Raw genomic sequence first — 18506 nt, 5'->3', positions numbered from 1 at the left:
TTTTCATCTGTATTTACTATTCGAAAAATCTGTGTCGATATCTGTATCGAATCAGTTGAGTCGTTTAACCTTTTGCTGGATTATCTATCAAAAATATTAATTCTTGTGGTTTAAATCAGTCAAGGGTAATTGTTCCGAATCGCGGCTTTTTCGAAAAGAGGGTTAATTTCTTTTGGAAATGGTTCTAAATGGCCTATTTTATAACAAGCAATGAAAAAAATTCGGGGGGAAAGCTTTAAAGTAGTTTAAACTGGAAAAATAAGTTGTTCCCACTTACCTTACTAACAATGGCATTGCTCATGAGAAAGTGACGTTAAGGGTGAAGCGATGTGGCGTAGTCACATTCGGCACTGACAACATTTAATTGTTGTAAATGAATACTATCCTATTGTTACTAAATAAAACATTGTTAATGCCTAATGTGGCTACGCCACATCGCTTTTTGTCATGCTAGTACTCAAACTAGGGATAGCCGCTATGTTTGAGTATACCGGGCAAACGAGTGGATTACAGGTTTGATTGCAGATCAAAACCACCTCGTCCGTCGGTTTCTCAGCGGCTTTGCGCCGCTTCAAATCCTTGGACTCGACTATGCGGTAAAGCCGCATCACACTACCTTCATCCTTAACGTCACTTTCTCATGAGCAATGCCATTGTTAGATAGATAAGTGGGAACAACTTATTTTTCCAGTTTAAACTACTTTAAAGCTTACCCCCCGAATTTTTTTCATTGCTTGTTATAAAATAGGCCATTTAGAACCATTCCCAAAATAAATTAACCCTCTTTTCGAAAAAGCCGCGATTCGGAACAATTACCCAGTCAAGCAAGAATCTGTTTACATTTTCATAAAAAAACACTACAAATCGTTCTGATATTTTACTTCCAGAAACTTGAACTTTATCAATGTGCACAATGGAAAAATATTTTTTTCCTCATTTAATGACTTTTGTTGATATATAATGTTATATACATTAAGTCGACCAATGTAGCTGTCAAATTCTCGGAAAGAATCGAGAATTAACAAAGTCACAGAGTATTACAATTAACGTTTCTGGAAGTAGACTTCAGCCAGGCGTTTGCTGGGTGCTAACCTGAGTGTATTAGAAACCTTAAACTTTCACATTGAGCTACCAATTTCAAAAGTGAAGATATATTTTAATATAGAGGGCTAAGCTGAGAGAGACAGACAGGAAGTATTACTGAAGCTGAAAAAATATTTCTAAAATAGTTTTTGTAACATCATTTCTCAAAAATCTGTATATCTGTACATATACGGAAAAAATCTGTATATCTGTACATACAGATTCTTGGTCTGAAAAATCTGTATAAATACAGAATATTCTGTATTTTTGGTAACCCTGTTCCCCTCCACTATTACGTAACAAATTCTTCAAAAATCTTCTTTAATAAAAACATGTTACGTAACGTTCTAGCCTACTCCCCTTCCGCATATGTCACATGCCACAATTTTTCATAGCCCCCCCCCCCCCCCCCCTCCCTTCAAAGGTGTTATGTAATTGTAAAACCTGTTTTAATCCACCTAGCGGTGCAATTATGCCTTTCTTAATCATGAGCAGGAGAATTTTTGAGTTGTTCATATTCATTAAAAACTTTCAAATGCATACATTACATTTTTATTATACACGACATGACAACTATATACAAGAAAAGAAATCATTATTCGAGTTCTAAAATTTTGAATTCGATTTCTGAAATTTCATTTTTTTCTTTGAAAAAAGAATTGAGTTCCGGCTTATATGGGAATTTCATGTGTCCGGACGGTTCAGTCTATATTTCCGGAACCATATAAGCGATCCGTATGAATTTTATGGATATCTGTGGGGATAATATAGGTATTATTTGGGACTAAGTTTGTGAAAATCGGCCCAGCCATTTCCGGGAAACTGATGTGAGTTTGTTAATTTTGAAAGCTGGCCGCTTCTCCCGGGCACTTCCGGAACCGTCTATGGTGGTCAATGTAGTCAACGAATGTTTGGTTGGCCATCGGTGGCCGAGAACTGCAAATTTAAGTTCTTTGTGAGACATTTTAGCGAAATTTTTACCTTTTTTGCTTTCATCGGAGTATCGGGGACGCAACACCTTTCATTTGAGGCTAAGTTAGGTTGAATCGGTTAAGCCACCTCCGAGAAACCGATGTTACTGTTATTCTGCATTTGGATACTTCCTCCGGGGCTTCCGGAACCGATGATAGTGGCCAATGTGGACAAAGAGACTTTGAATGGCTGTTAGTGACCTAATACTACAAATCGAAGCACTTATGGTCACATTTCGGAAATTTTTTCACCCTTATACATTCATTGCAGAATTTGTTAAAATTGGCATTTTCTGCGTGATCGTACTCATCACCCTGTATTTCCCGAACCGGAGGTCGGGTCCATTAGAAATTCAATCACAGCCTATGGGAACGTTGCATCTTTCATTTGGGACTAATGGGATTTTCGATTGATTGACACCGGTGTAGTGGAGTGCACTGAAACTGCACCGTTTTTGCACTTTCTAGCAGAAGTGCAGAAAACTGGGTATGTTCCATTGACACTTCTGCTAGAAAGTGCATAACCAGTGCAATCCACTACACCGGCGTCAATCAATCGAAAATCTCATAAGTTTGTGAAAATCGGTTCAACCATCTCTGAGAAAAGTGAGTGAGATTGTGTTCGCGTCGTTCGCGTACACACACAGACGCACATACACACACAGACATTTGTCGAACTCGACGAACTGAATCGAATGGTATGTCACTCGGCCCTCCGGGCCTTCGTTAAAATGTCGGTTTTCAGAGCAATTGAAATTAGGTTCTTTACTGACACAGCTAACCTCACTTTTCTTGACAGTTCGCTTGTACTGTTTACACGGACTTAGAAAAATTTGTGGACGACTAGATTCTCTCGAAGCAAATCGTAAAGAATTTTTCTAAGTCCATGTAAACAGTACAAGCGTACTGTCAAAAATGAACACTCAGTTCATTTGTGACGTCAGCGTAAAGTATTCAATACCTTTCTATCGAGAAAGGCAAACGATTGTCGCTGGTTGGATTTTCTAGTTTTCAACTGTAAAGCGGACCCTACACGAGCAGAAATATTGACAATAAATCATATATTGATCAATATATTGATTGTGTAAGGTCATCTTGAAAATATTGATTCTGTAGAATTTAAATGGGATTGATGGATTGAAGCAGTTTTGTCAATATATTTATTGACAATATTTCTGTCTCGTGTAGGGTCCGCTTAACGATATTCATTTTTTGTTGTTTAGTTCATTTGCGTTCACGGATGAATTCAATAGTAATTCTTCAAAAGGGCTAATGAGACTTTTGTAAACAAACTTATCTCGCTCATTATTCCGCTACCGAATTGAATTTTATGAAAAATACACATGAATCAACATCTTTACCCTTGGTAGAATCAATTTCAAATGTTTTCTGAGTTGAAATGATAACAAATTAAGAGAAATCAGCAAAACAAAAGTTTGTTTACAAATTTTATTAGCCCTATTCAAAATTTGATGTTGATATGGAATTATCAATGAACACTGACTCATTATACTCGCGCCAACAAGAGTAATGAGTGTTTTAGTTCAATCAACACGTGAATCCCATTATTCGCAACTTAACAGTAAATAAGTAAATATAAATAAATCGCAGTAGCTCATGGAAAAGACATTCAAGTTTTCAAATATACCGGACAATACAATGTACACAATGTATGTACTCACCTTTTATTTCATACGAAAAACATAACTACTTGCAGGTAGGCGTAAAACAAATATCTTGGATGTCAACCGCTTATCAACAACTACACTACATACACATATCGAAGCACTTCTTAACCATTAAGAATCAACTAAAAGTGATTAAATGCATCAATATTTTAAACAAAAAAAATTCGCATCTAGCAAACTTTCCAAGCAACGTTCTTTTGCGAATTTACTTTTATTGACTTTCACCGAGAGCTTGTAAATGTCACGTGAAATATTTCATCTATGGCGGAAGCAGCGTTGCCAACATTTTTTTTAAAAAAACGAACTAATTTTTAATTTAATTAATATTTTTTTTCATTTATGAGGGTAACCAATCAATGTTAGTGGAAGTGAAATTACGTTAACGTTAAAAAATATTTTGTATACCTAAGTTTTCTAATGCAACACATGCACGAGTCTGCTCCAAAATTACTATTCTTGAAAGAATACTGTCAATCGATGTTTTATACGTTTACATAAACTGGAAAATGACTTTACAGCAGGAATTTTCACATTTCAGACCCTTCCATAATAATTTGGACAGTGTTCCAAGCACACATTGAATGTCTGAATATATTTTGGAAACAGTGAAGTTTATTCTAAACTAACCTATCTGACTCGTTCTCATTGTATATGTAGTATGTTTAATGCATGAAACAAACAGTGATTGCCAATCAAAAATGGTACATTAATCGTTATATGGAAGGCTGACTGCATGAAGTATTTTTTTAGTTGTATCATTTTGGGAAATAGACAAACTTTCGGTACAGTTAGGTTACTCCAGACTTAACAAAGAAGCATTAAATGTTAGACAATAGAGTAAACAATAATATACATATTTCGTGAAACTATTCATCTGTAACAGTATTATGGAGTAAGTGGATGATATATCAAGGTTCAAAGTTCGTCAGATCTTCTTGTACTACATATTAATTATTAATTCTTTTGTTTACGTGGTGGTTTCTTGATATTTTTTCTAAGCTCAGCTTTTCTTTGTTTCTCTTCCCCTACTTTCCGTGTTCTTCATTTTCCGCTTTGTGGTATTCTAGTCCTCGGCGCAATGTGAAAACAGTAGGACTACGTCGTTTAAATCGTAATGTTCCTGTTCGTTTGAGTGTTTCAGGCGATTGTAGGAATTCAGCAAGCACTTTTTTTGGCATTACAGCGCAAATTCGTTAGTTGGGTCACGACTGCGCCCCAACTAGCGAATCGTATCCGTTAATTGGGGCAACTGACAGCTGACAAAAATTACCCAAGGGAAATGCTGATTTTTTGTTTTCTTTCATAAAAAACAAGCAAAAATATTTTACAATTCACAAAAGTTGGCTGTTTCCTTCCAGTTTAAAGTTGTTTTTTGTGACAAAGTATGTCATTAGTGTTCTTTTTGCCATCAATTATTTTTTGATAAATTCCTTCACATAAAACAGGAAATGGATACACCGTCGGGAAAAAGCCGTTTAAGCACAAACATACTACGTTGCCACTAGCTAAAAAAGATTGGATAATGTGATTGAATACATCAGAGATGACCTTCAAAAGTTACTAAACTAACGTCTCTGCGACACAAACTAATTGATGCTGAATGGAAGAAGCGAAATATTTAACGCATTTATTTCACTAAAATCATTCCGAAATATGAATTCAAAAAATAAAATTCCATTGAATTTAAAAGTATGATTTTTTCTGGATCGCCACAGAAATCAACCAATGAACCCCTTGAAATCTATGACATTCAAACGTCAATCAGTTTTTGACTTTCAGTTTTGACATAAGAGTGTCTTTTAGTTGGGGCATGCCCCAACTAGCGAACACCCAACTAACGAACAGCCCAACTAGCGAACACCCAACTAACGAATTTGGGCTGTATTTAAATGCACAGTTTATAAAGAAGAGTTGCGCAAAGACTGAAGCAAATCTACCTATCGAACCAGGGTTACCAAAAATACAGAATATTCTGTATTTATACAGATTTTTCAGACCAAGAATCTGTATGTACAGATATACAGATTTTTTCCGTATATGTACAGATATACAGATTTTTGAGAAATGATGTTACAAAAACTATTTTAGAAATATTTTTTCAGCTTCAGTAATACTTCCTGTCTGTCTCTCTCAGCTTAGCCCTCTATATTAAAATATATCTTCACTTTTGAAATTGGTAGCTCAATGTGAAAGTTTAAGGTTTCTAATACACTCAGGTTAGCACCCAGCAAACGCCTGGCTGAAGTCTACTTCCAGAAACGTCAATTGTAATACTCTGTGACTTTGTTAATTCTCGATTCTTTCCGAGAATTTGACAGCTACATTGGTCGACTTAATGTATATAACATTATATATCAACAAAAGTCATTAAATGAGGAAAAAAAATATTTTTCCATTGTGCACATTGATAAAGTTCAAGTTTCTGGAAGTAAAATATCAGAACGATTTGTAGTGTTTTTTATGAAAATGTAAACAGATTCTTGCTTGACTGGGTAATTGTTCCGAATCGCGGCTTTTTCGAAAAGAGGGTTAATTTATTTTGGGAATGGTTCTAAATGGCCTATTTTATAACAAGCAATGAAAAAAATTCGGGGGGTAAGCTTTAAAGTAGTTTAAACTGGAAAAATAAGTTGTTCCCACTTATCTATCTAACAATGGCATTGCTCATGAGAAAGTGACGTTAAGGATGAAGGTAGTGTGATGCGGCTTTACCGCATAGTCGAGTCCAAGGATTTGAAGCGGCGCAAAGCCGCTGAGAAACCGACGGACGAGGTGGTTTTGATCTGCAATCAAACCTGTAATCCACTCGTTTGCCCGGTATACTCAAACATAGCGGCTATCCCTAGTTTGAGTACTAGCATGACAAAAAGCGATGTGGCGTAGCCACATTAGGCATTAACAATGTTTTATTTAGTAACAATAGGATAGTATTCATTTACAACAATTAAATGTTGTCAGTGCCGAATGTGACTACGCCACATCGCTTCACCCTTAACGTCACTTTCTCATGAGCAATGCCATTGTTAGTAAGGTAAGTGGGAACAACTTATTTTTCCAGTTTAAACTACTTTAAAGCTTTCCCCCCGAATTTTTTTCATTGCTTGTTATAAAATAGGCCATTTAGAACCATTTCCAAAAGAAATTAACCCTCTTTTCGAAAAAGCCGCGATTCGGAACAATTACCCTTGACTGATTTAAACCACAAGAATTAATATTTTCGATAGATAATCCAGCAAAAGGTTAAACGACTCAACTGATTCGATACAGATATCGACACAGATTTTTCGAATAGTAAATACAGATGAAAAGATTTTTTAGGACAAAAACACAGATTTAATTTTGGCAACCCTGTATCGAACACTCAAAATGTCTATACCTATCGGACACGAAGAATAACAATGCTCGAATGCGTGGGGAGTATCGTTATTAAGTGATTATAATTATGAGAAAAAATTCAATGACATTATTTCAAACCAGGAATATTTCGCTTAAACATATAATTATTAAAAAATATGAAAAATTTTAGTAAACAAAAAAAAATATTTCAAAGAAATAATTCTTCGAAATATTTTTTTTTGTTTGCTAAAAACATGTTACGTAACGATCTAGCTTACTCCCCCTCGCCCTTATGTCACAGCTTGTCGTTCCCCATCCGCCCCCTCCCTAAGCGCGTTACGTACACGCAACCATAAAATAACCTACAGAATAAGTTCTTTTAACTTAAATTTAGGTATTTTTGAGCTGTGCGTCGCTTTCGCACTTATTAGTGTTGTCAAAAACAAAACGAGAGATTCGACTCAGTCGAGGTCTTCCGTGCAGTAAGGTACTTTTGAGTTGTTTGGGGTATACTCAAAATTAGGTAAATTCAACTTAAAGTAAATTAAACTCAAGGTTGAGTTATTATTTTTGCCGTAGTTAAATGGCAACTACCTTCAACACGGTTTACCTAATTTTACCTTCCTGCACGATACCACGAGATTGAGTCAAAATACTCAATTTTAGGTAGTTTTTTCCGTGGCGTGTAATTTATGAATGGTCCCTTAATGAATCAAGTACAAGTCACCAATCACAAGTACCATAACCAAACGGTGGCCGACCAATCTCGAAAAGGTCTTCAAACTATCAGCCTTGTTCTGCTAAACGACGGATCGCTGGTGAGAATGTGGTTTAATCGAATCACTCTCTCGATTGATTGTCGTTCAATATAGTTCAAGGAATACAAATGATTTTCTAATTGATGATTTGGTTCTATTTATTTTGTTTTTTTTTACATCCAATAAGATATAACGAGTGGACTTATTGAGATAATTTGCACAATTTCTATTATAATATGCCTATCAAAATCCAGCATATCCTAATAAAAAGTTGCTCATTCCTACACAAAATGTGCTTCAATCAGTTTAGTGCATTTCCGGTTATTATGTTCTTTAAAAGTTTAACATATTTGACAATAGTATAATAATATGCGCTTAATATGAAAATGGAAGTAAATCAGTTTGGCAACAACGAAATTCACATAATCATTCTTAGAAATCCGGTACCGAATGGTCCATTTTGCTTTTAATAAATGAAGTTGGAAGCTTATTCATCATTACGCCATGAATGATACACGGTATAATAGTCAAAGTTATGATCGTACCGCCTTCATTTATGAGCTGCGTTATCTCCTTATCTTTAACGCCTATAACATTCTGTCCGTTCACTTCCAGAATTTGGTGTTCAATTAAAAGCCCATTCCGTGCCGCTGACGAACCTTGTACGATGGCAGTTATTTTACCATTGTTGAACTGGAATCCAAGGTGACCTGCAGAGTCTTTGTGGAGCGTAACTGCTCGTTCAAAAGGACGATCTCTAACCACAAGCGAAATGTTATTCTTATCGCTCTTTTTCAACAGCTTGTGGACATCATCAACGGAATATCCAGCAACCAGCGTCCCATTAATCTGAAGGATTTGATCTCCAAATCTAAGACCAGCCATTGCAGCCGGACTGTTCTTAACAACAAGCGCCACAAATACACCTTTATTAATTGATTGTGCGCGAAGTCCGACTTTTTTATCGGGTCCCTTACATAAGATTAACTGAAATGAAAATAACGAATGAAAACTGTGCTAAGGCCATCAATGTTCATTGAATTACCTCACGAATCCCGTTGGTAACTTGTACACGCTGCAATCCGACCGATCCTCCGGAAACAGGCGCTACCATGGTGGCATTGTTTACAACTGCCATCGGTAAAACTTCCGGCTGGTACATTGTGACACGCCCATCACGGTTAAGATACTCTGGCATGTTGGCAGCAATTACTTCACGGCTCAGCTCTAGACCCATATAGTCGGCTAAATCTGGATAATAGAACTCGCCTTTCTTCTCTTTTTCGCTAGTGATAACCGGGCCCGGTGGCAGTTCATTCAGTTGTGGATATGGATTCATTGTGTAAGCTGGAGGAGGATCCTGGTGGTTGTTCATTTGATAATGTGGCTGACTTGCAGCAGCACTCGCAACAGCAGCACTTTGTGATTGTAGGATCTTTCCTACCTGCATGTCCTCGAGAGATGGATACAGAGACATTTTCGGTGATCTGCAAATGCGCGAATTATGATAAAAATTTAGGTAATGTGGAATTAATAACTGCTACGTAACATTACGATTATTTGATAAAAATTTACCATTAAAAACGTTATTGCATAATAAATACAACTACATATTTTTAACGTTTTATTAAAATATATTTAATATATATATATATATATATATATATATATATATATATATATATATATATATATATATATATATATATATATATATATATATATATATATATATATATATATATATATATATATATATATATATATATATATATATATATATATATATATATATATATATATATATATATATATATATATATATATATATATATATATATATATATATATATATAAAATTATAAGCCATAGATACCGTTATAAAATCCTATAGACTAGTTTTATCGGTTTATTACAGTGAAGATATGGCAAGGACGGCAGGCGAACGATAAAACAATCATAAATCGCTGTTATCACCTACTCAATTTCAAACACATAAATAAGGGCTGTGATGAGATTCTAAATTTTCCCAGTTCAATAATAAATACGGGGATGTTAACTTCCTAACATGACTGAACGACTCATGAATCACGATTAGCTACTGAATGGGAATGAATGATAGCAAATTAAAGAAAAAATCTGCATTATAAGCCAACCGGCGCTTTAGCAGTTTGTTGAATGAATCATGACTTTCACACCGTCAGCAAGAAACGCGTAATTTGAAACGGACTGAATTCTTTTCAAGTCGATGCAGGGGATATTAAAATATGTCTACAGAACCTAACATAGGGGTACTCACTCCCAGTATAATTTTTGAGTTTTTGGAAAATAATCAAACATGGCATTAGAAAATTGGACATCAGAATATAAAACAAAAAAAAACAATATAGGTATAAGGTTTAAAAGACAAATATTTCGCTTTAAAAATTAGAACGGTAGTTCAAAAACCTTTTATATCATCTAATAGAACATAAACCAAACTGTAATTTTTACAATACAAGTAAATTAAACTTCATCTTTTGACCTGATACACAATTTAAACAGATTATCGTACTCAATAAATTAACAGGCTGTCATTGTAAATAAACATACAAATACAAAAAAATACATGCTCATCAGTAAATACAAATAGCGGGGAAGACGAAATTCTAAATTTCGCACCCATTAAATAGATATAGACTGCGTATTAAACCTGGTCTCAACCACAGTCTATAGACAGGGCCTTTAGTCTCAACCTAAACAGTACATGAAGCAATCATCTCTTAGAGACAGCCACCTAGAACAAAGGCTCTGATGGAGTTTATAAAAAAAAACCTGACTCCGAATAACACCACAAACCAATATTGCAGTATTTTAACAATCGTAAATACCTGAGTTTCACGTTAGGGTAATTGTATGGTTCCGGAATCTGTGTCAACAGTATTGGGTATCCGACCAACTTTAATTTCACAAACTTCCACTACGTATTTTGGAGATGCCTCTGATGTTAACGATACGATGAATCATAAATATATACTCAAACAAAATTTACACTCAGAAAAAAAGATTTGTATATTTCATAAAATAGATTGAATTCAATAAACTTAACAATAGGTTTAAATATTGACTTTAAAAACCCATTATTGTTTGTTTTTGTTCCTTTTGATAAATATTTCAATAAATGAAAACAAAAATTTTAAAATCTATAGATTATCTATCTGAAAAAATATTTTCAGCATATCCTAATTTAGTCATCTGACAAATGATTCAAAATTTGAATTTGAATGTTCTACAGTTTCCTGCGTGTATATACATGCAGAGATGCCAGGTACTTTTTTCAAATGTCTGCGATAATAATTTTAAAAGTCTGGGAAGAACAAAAAATGTCAGGAAAGCTAGTGTAACCAAAAGCCTTTATATTCAAAAATCTGCAAATATCTGCAACCAAACTAAGAAATCTGCAAATATCTGCAACCAAACTAAAAAATCTGCAAATATCTGCGTCATCGAAAAAATCTGCAGCTTAAATTAAAAGTCTGCCAATTTGCAGACTTGTCTGCAAATCTGGCATCTCTGTATACATGAGCCAAAAAATAATGTCATCAGCCATCGAATGTCAAAGAATATTTATTTATCGTTGAAATATTTCAATTAGGTTTTACACCAACCGACATAACCCAACAAAATGAGTCGGATGAACTTCGTTTGACAATTCTCGGTGGTTTGTTTACATGGGAGTTACGTGAGTGCAAATGCAACAGATGAGCACCCGTTGCACTCGAACTCACGCAACTGACAAAGTAAACAAACCACCGAGAATTGACAAACATGAACTTCATTCATCATGAGTTCATTCGTGTCGTCATCTTGTAGAACTCAATATTAGTTACACTGAACGAAAATCGCCAGCATCTCGTCGAAATAACAGTGGGCTAAATCAAATACAAATCTCGACAAACATATGATTACGGCCTAAAAGCCAACTGTCAAAATCCACTTTGAATGGAAATTCCGGACAAACCGTTACACGCCAATCACAAATGTTGGTAGTAAAAAAAAAGAGAAAAGTTTTCTCTTTCATAAACTGTTATGAACTGTGTTCGACTAGTAACGGTTTGTCCGAAATTTCAATTCAAAGTGGATTTTGACAGTTGGCTTTTAGGCCGTAATCATATGTTTGTCGAGAAATTTGTATTTGGCTAAATCCCACACGCAGAATTTTATTTATGCATCGATAGCATACTTTTCTATCTGCCTCTCGTTTCTTCTGCTGTAAATTGTATGCATTGGATATATTCGGTCTATCCACTCAGAAGTGAAAATGCATAAAAGTCACAGCAGAAGAAAAGAGACGGGAATAGAAAGTATGCTAACTATGCATACTTTTATATCTCAGTGCGATCTGTGACGGGACTAGCCGATAGATGTTTTCTTTTTCTTTTTTCTGTTCATTCCATCGTTCGTCTCACATAGCCTCTCTTTTTGACTCATATAGTTTTAACGGACCAAAGAGAATAGTGAAAGAGATGAAGAGTGAAAATCAGTCAAAACGGCAACACTCCCTTTATGATGATTTCAACACTAGAATTTTGGCAACCGCTTCTACAGGCAGCACTTTAAATGACTCCTATTATATTTTGAAAACAAACCGTATGTCGATCGATGGATTTGTTTATCAAACGATGTGCATTTCGAAACAAAGAGATGAAATAAATCTAAAGCTTATTTTTACTCATACATATACTCTAGAATGCACCTTACAATCACAATTGAACTAAATTCTGACGAAAATTCAAATTTCTTTTTTTGATAGAAGTACAATACTTATCTCCTCCAACTCAGGCATGAGTAATGTTTATTTACATTGCACGATTGGTCTGCTCAATAAGGTATTTTTGGCTTCACACTATTCGTCTCTTTCCCTATTCTCTTTGTAACGGACTGGTTGCATTTGACAGTACCTCCTGACTGTATCTGACGTTCGATTTGTTGCTTTTTGCATGTCTCGTCTCAGATTCCAGTGAACGAAGAGGCGTAGGCGGGTTAAACTAGATACTGGCGATCGGTAGGCTATTGAAACTTTTTTAAACGCTACCAGCCGTAGCTCCCCGTTTACTGTGAAAGTAACGTGAGATTGAGCTATCAAACAATTTCTAGAGCGTTTTTTCATTACATCATATCTAACAGAAACGTCAAACGGAGAAAATCGCGTGCAAAAATTTCCTTGCAACTTTCAAATTTATTTAACAACTAAAGCACACAGAAGGCTATTAATTTTACCATCACCTCTTTATTTACTCAGGATCGTATAAGCATATTACATGTTTTTGCGAAGATAATAGAGATAATTGATAACTATTATTTTATTACATTTTGCCAGTGGCGTAGTAAGAAAATTTTTCGGGGGGGGGGGGGATATGAATTTTTTTATATATTTGAAAAAATGTTCAAAAATATTCTGAGCAGGAGAAAAAAATGTTCAAAAACCAACAACTCAGGGAACGGGTTTGGGTAGTCAAGGTAGGAAAGCTAGCTGTTGGTATAGAATAAATGCTCTTCCTCTACGAGGACAATCTGGGCGGCAAACTTCAGACTGTCTAATTTACTGAGCCCTTCAGTTCCCTTGTGCCATTCAGTATCACTTCCTCGTTGAGCTTCCGACTGGTTCGCGAACTACTCGGTCTAGTTTTCGACGCTAGATCTAGCCTACTCCGACGAAAAGTTCCCCGGCGAGAGAAGTTCGAGCCAACCAGCCAGGTGCTGCGGTCAGTTCGGCGATTCCGGTAGAGTAGGGCATCCGGTTTGCTGGATCCCCGGCGCGACTGGTGGTGTATCGTCGCGGTCCACGCGGTCTCGTTCCCGGCGGTGAATCTGACTGTAAGCTGACGGAGAGGTCCCAGACGAAAGAAGTTCTCCCGATACCGATTCTTATTTGGTTTCAGTACCACAACTTCTTGATCCCTTTGACTCCGTAACCGGTGCCATTTAGCACCGAAACTCCTTTAAGCCATTTAGTTCTCTTCTTGGGCCATTTAGCACTACTTCCTTGATGGTCCATTCAGTCCTCGACTTGTTCGCGAACAACTCGGTCTAGTCCCCGACGATGGACCTGACCTACTCCGACAGAGAATTCCCCGGCGAGAGAAGTTCTCCCGAGATCGAGCTAATCAGTTAGATGCCGAGGACAGTTCGGCGATTCTGGTGAAGCAGGGTATCTGATGCACTGGTGCGCCGATGACCCGCGACTAGTGGTGTCTCGTCGCTGTCTACTCAGTCTATTCCCCAGCGGTGAATCTAGCTTACGCTAACGGAGAGTTCCCTGGCGAAAAAAGTTTTCCCAATATCGATTCTTCTTTGGTTTTCGCTATTTTTCTATCGGAACAACCGGTTGGGTGCCGTGGTCGGTCGGGCGAATCCGCATGGAGCGTGACGTCCGGTTCGCTGGCGTTTCGACGACTCATACTCGCTGCTCTGTTGCAGTCTATTCGACTAGTCCTCGGCGGTGGATCTAGCTTATACCTGCGGAGAGTTCCCTGGCGGTGATTGCTCTCCCGGAACCGTTGTTCGATGTCCATTCCGCTGTAAGACGGTGTCGATCTACATCAGCGGTTCTCAACCTTTTTCTTACCACGGACCCCTTAGATATCACACTGGGTTGCTGTGGACCCCCACAGATAAACATAAATTTTGTATGCTATCAATATGTTATTTTCAATTTGTTAGGAAACAAGATTTGAAATTCAATATGCACTCGGAAAATATATTTCTCTTCGCGGACTCCCAGCAATGACTTCGCGGCCCCCTAGGGGCCCGCGGACCCCAGGTTGAGAATCACTGATCTACATCATATCTCTGTTTACTGCGTTCCACGTCCCTACGTCGCTTGTAATTCTGTAGGCTACATTATCCGGGTTGATGTCCGGTCCTCCCGTTTTAAGTAGCTCCCTGCACGTCCCTTCAAACCTCGGACATTCAAAGACTCTGCTCGGACATTCAAAGACTTCAAACCTCGGACATTCAAAGACGCTCCGGTGTCTCCTCGACGTTCTCACACTCCCGGCACAGTGTTGACGTTGCGTACCCACACCGATGAAGATACTCCTTAAGCATCTGTGGCTCGGTAGGAGCTGTTTCAGGTGGAAGGTTATCTCTCCGTGCTTTCTATTGACCCACGTCGACAGGATTGGATGAGCCGGTTGGTCCACTTTCCTTTCTCCGTATTATCCCATTCCTGCTGCTACGTCACCATCGAATCGATTCTCATCTTCCTCACGTTTCTGACGTTTCATCGATTGTAGCACTTGATATCCTCCGTCAGGGTAATGCAGATGGGAATCATCTCGGCGTCAAGGCATACTGCCTCCGGTACGCAATCGCAACTCGTACGACCAGCAGTCGAAGAGTCCTGTTCAGCTTTTCGCGGTTTCACTTGGTTTTCAGCGCCGCACCCCAAGCAGGAGCCCCATATCGCAGTATCGATGACGAAACACTAGATAAAGACCCGACATTTCGCTTGTGTAATCAACGTGGTTGTTTAAGCTCAATCAGTCGTCGATTATCACTCCCAATTGCTTCAGTGCACGCTTCGATGCATTCACATGCCCTTCGATGGTGATCTGTATCCGCTGAACCGCTTTGCAGTAGCTGTCCAAAAACAAATCCGTCTTGTAGTGAGCTATTTGCAGCCTGACCCGTTCATCCAGCTCTCGATCGCATCTATTGTCTCCGTCACCGACACCTCCATTTCTTCAAGTGTCTCACCGTTATTGACACATCGTCCACGAAACCAACGATTTTCACTTTCCTGGGCAGCCGCAGTGTTAAGACCCCACACTAATAGAATATATTCGTAAATCGCTAGGAATTAATTTCGTACAAACAACTTTCATAAAATATACGAATTTTTCGTACATATGATGAACCGTTCGTAGTTCCATCGAAACTCTTTTATTTTGTATTACGAGTTTTTCGTGAAAACTACAAAATGACTTTCGTTGGCTTATTATGAAACAGCTTCATTCAGCAAACGAGTCGTTCGCTGTTATATAGGAATATCTTTATAATATTTACAAGCACCATTCATCAAATAGTCCACGTCAAAAGAGCAATATGGAGCCATTGTTGATATTCGTCAGATAATTGTTGTTGTCTGACTATTTAGTAGTCGTATCCGTGTCCGCCGGTTGCAGGAAGATTCCTTGAACCTCTTTCGCTTCCAGTTGATTCAGAATCTGGAGCAGTACAGAATCGATTGAGCCGTCGCGAACTGCTCGTTGATTTTGTATTGAACAATTTTGAGTTTTTCTCTGCCGGAGCAATATCGGTGCTGTCAAACATCGATCCTAAAAGATCGAATGCGACCAACGAAATCGTTTGTAATATACATAAACGTTTATTAAAATAAACGAAACATTTCGTTTCTTTCACGAAAAATAATGTCGATAACTTTCGTGCAATGTAAACTAAATAAGTAAAATTTACGAAAACTTTCGTTCATCAAGCGGCCATTTCTTCGTACCACAATAAAATCGATTTGGCAACATCGATTTTTTTAAATAAAAAAACGATTTTGTCAAACATCGATCCCAAAAGAACAATAAGAGGCTAATAAACACGAAAACTTCTAAGATAAACGAAAAAATTTCGTGCGACCAACGAAATCGTTCGTAATATACACAAACGTTTATTAAAATAAAAAAAACATTTCATTTCATTCACGAAAAATAATGTCGTTATCAACGATAACATTCGTGCAGTGTACATACATTAAATGTGTAAAATTTACGAAAGCTTTCGTTCACCATACGGCCATTCTTATTCATAAAATGAACGAAACTTACTATTTACAGGGCACGAAAATACTTCGTTGCAGAAAACGACGCATGAATTCGTGCATTACATGATTCATTATATTCACGAATTTATATTATCAGTGCATCCCATTCCAAAGTGTTGGACAGAGAATGGAGCCCTGAGTAACGCCCGCTGCGACTCGCATCGCCTTCTGCCCTTTTGTTCGTCTGGTATAGCAGTGCTCTACTCTGGAAGTAGCTCTTCAGGATGCCACATTCTTTTATGCCACGCTGCGCATTGGTCTATTCGAGGCTGAATGGCCCGGTGACTTCCGCCATGGTTGGTATTCCATCCGGACCGGGGGTTTTCTTTGATTTTAGTCACATCGACGTGTCTTTGAGCTCGTCGTTAGTCGCCACTCGACTGTGTTACCTCCTTCTTCTTCGCCGTACGGTGTCGGTGACCAGGTATTTGTATCGTGATTCGGGAAGAGACCCTCAACGATTATCTTTAGCTTACCCGGGCATGTTTCAACTGGTGTCGACGAACCCTCGTCTTCGTCATGACGACTCAGTACGCGTCCCCCAGGGATTGACGTTTATTTCTCAGCACAGATACTTATGGCAATTGGCTTGCTAAGCTTGATCTCCCGTTTTAAAGAGTCCCTACCTTCTAGATGCGCTCCTATCTCAGTCTCCGATCTTGCGCTCTGAGCCCGCCTTCTGGCTCTAAGACAAGCAGCGTGTAGCGTACTGAGTTACTCATTTAACCAGTAAGCTGCACGCCGTCTACTGCATGGCCCTAGTTTTCGTGACATTGTAACGTCACAAGCCGTCGAAATCCTTCTTGTTAGCCGTCAGCCGTATCAACGTACTTGATTCCGTTGTTCGCCGAAGTAACTCAACAAAGAGGTTTTCGTTAAAGGCGTTCGTCTTCCACTTTAGCTTGCCGCCCGTCTTTCTTCGTGCTGCAGCAGGGTTCCATTGGCCGATGCGGTAGCGAATCGCCTGGGGGTTTTTATGGGGATACTTCTCTCACACTCTCCAGTCCATGTTCGCCGTCAGTCAAGGACTACAGAATGTGGTGAAATTTCTCTCGGTACCGATATCCGTTTCGTGAACCATTAAGCTCCTAGATCCTCGCTTCGCCGCGATCTACTCGTTATAGTCCTCGGCGGTTGAGCTAGCCTCCACAACGTGCCGAAAGGAAGGTATCGAGCCTGCAGCCAATTTTCACTACAAGGAAATATTTTCACAAGATAACTTTTGCAAATGAAACTTTGAGAATTTCATTTAAAATATTAGGCATTTTTTTGTTCAACATATTCAATTTTCTCAAATTTCTCCAAAATATTTCGGGGGGGGGGGGTTTCGTCCCCAAACCCCCCCCCCCCCCCCCGCTACTACGCCACTGCATTTTGCCGATCACTTTTGCTATTATGCTCTTTTACATATGTGGTCTTGGCAACTCCGTTTGTAGATGGCACATTTTACTGTGACGTTTAGAGAGACGGGCTTGTAGTTGTGATATATTTCATGTGCTGTATTGCAACCGAGAGTGTAGATATGACGTTTGGCATTGGAAAAACATACTACACGGATACGAAAAACTACCTAAAATTGAGTTCCTTTGACTCAATCTCGTGGTATCGTGGGGGAACTTAAAATTAGGTAAACCGTGTTAAAGGTAGTTTCCATTTAACCACGGCAAAAATTACAACTCATTGATAGGTTTTTTATACTCAAATTTAAGTTGAATTTACCTAATTTTGAGTATACCCCAAACAACTCAAAAGTGCCTTCCTCCACGGAAGACCTCGACTGAGTCGAATCTCTCGTTTTGTTTTTGACAACACTAATAAGTGCGAAAGCGACGCACAACTCAAAAGTAAGGCAAAA

General features: G+C 38.0%; 2 protein-coding genes across 2 annotated transcripts in view; both read right to left on the bottom strand.

Annotated features, from left to right (window-relative positions):
• The window catches only part of LOC131682250 (serine/threonine-protein kinase ATM), a 56706-nt gene extending 52745 nt beyond the window's left edge, over positions 1–3961 (bottom strand). Inside the window, exon 1 of the mRNA XM_058963606.1 lies at positions 3737–3961. The gene's annotated coding sequence lies outside the window, so the exon portion shown is untranslated. The remainder of the gene's footprint in view (positions 1–3736) is intronic.
• A 4004-nt stretch (positions 3962–7965) lies between these two features.
• Positions 7966–10856, bottom strand: LOC131682248 (syntenin-1-like). The gene is made up of 3 exons (XM_058963604.1): positions 10707–10856; positions 8882–9323; positions 7966–8823 (listed from the first exon to the last, which is right to left on the bottom strand). The coding sequence occupies exons 2-3, from the start codon at positions 9311–9313 to the stop codon at positions 8269–8271; spliced, it is 987 nt and encodes a 328-aa protein (XP_058819587.1). The 5' UTR covers positions 9314–9323; positions 10707–10856; the 3' UTR covers positions 7966–8268.
• Positions 10857–18506: the final 7650 nt, after the last annotated feature.

Source organism: Topomyia yanbarensis, chromosome 2 (assembly GCF_030247195.1).
Source record: "Topomyia yanbarensis strain Yona2022 chromosome 2, ASM3024719v1, whole genome shotgun sequence".
Lineage (NCBI taxonomy): Eukaryota > Metazoa > Arthropoda > Insecta > Diptera > Culicidae > Topomyia > Topomyia yanbarensis.
The sequence above is the reverse complement of the archived record's forward strand: the minus strand, read 5'-3'. Positions and strand labels throughout refer to the sequence as shown.

Coding starts and splice junctions, on each gene's coding strand:
- LOC131682248 (XM_058963604.1), bottom strand. CDS start 9,313: ATGTCTCTGTATCCATCTCTCGAGGACATGCAGGTAGGAAAGATCCTA. Junction 8,824..8,881: donor TTACCAACGGGATTCGTGAG/GTAATTCAATGA, acceptor TTTTCATTTCAG/TTAATCTTATGTAAGGGACC.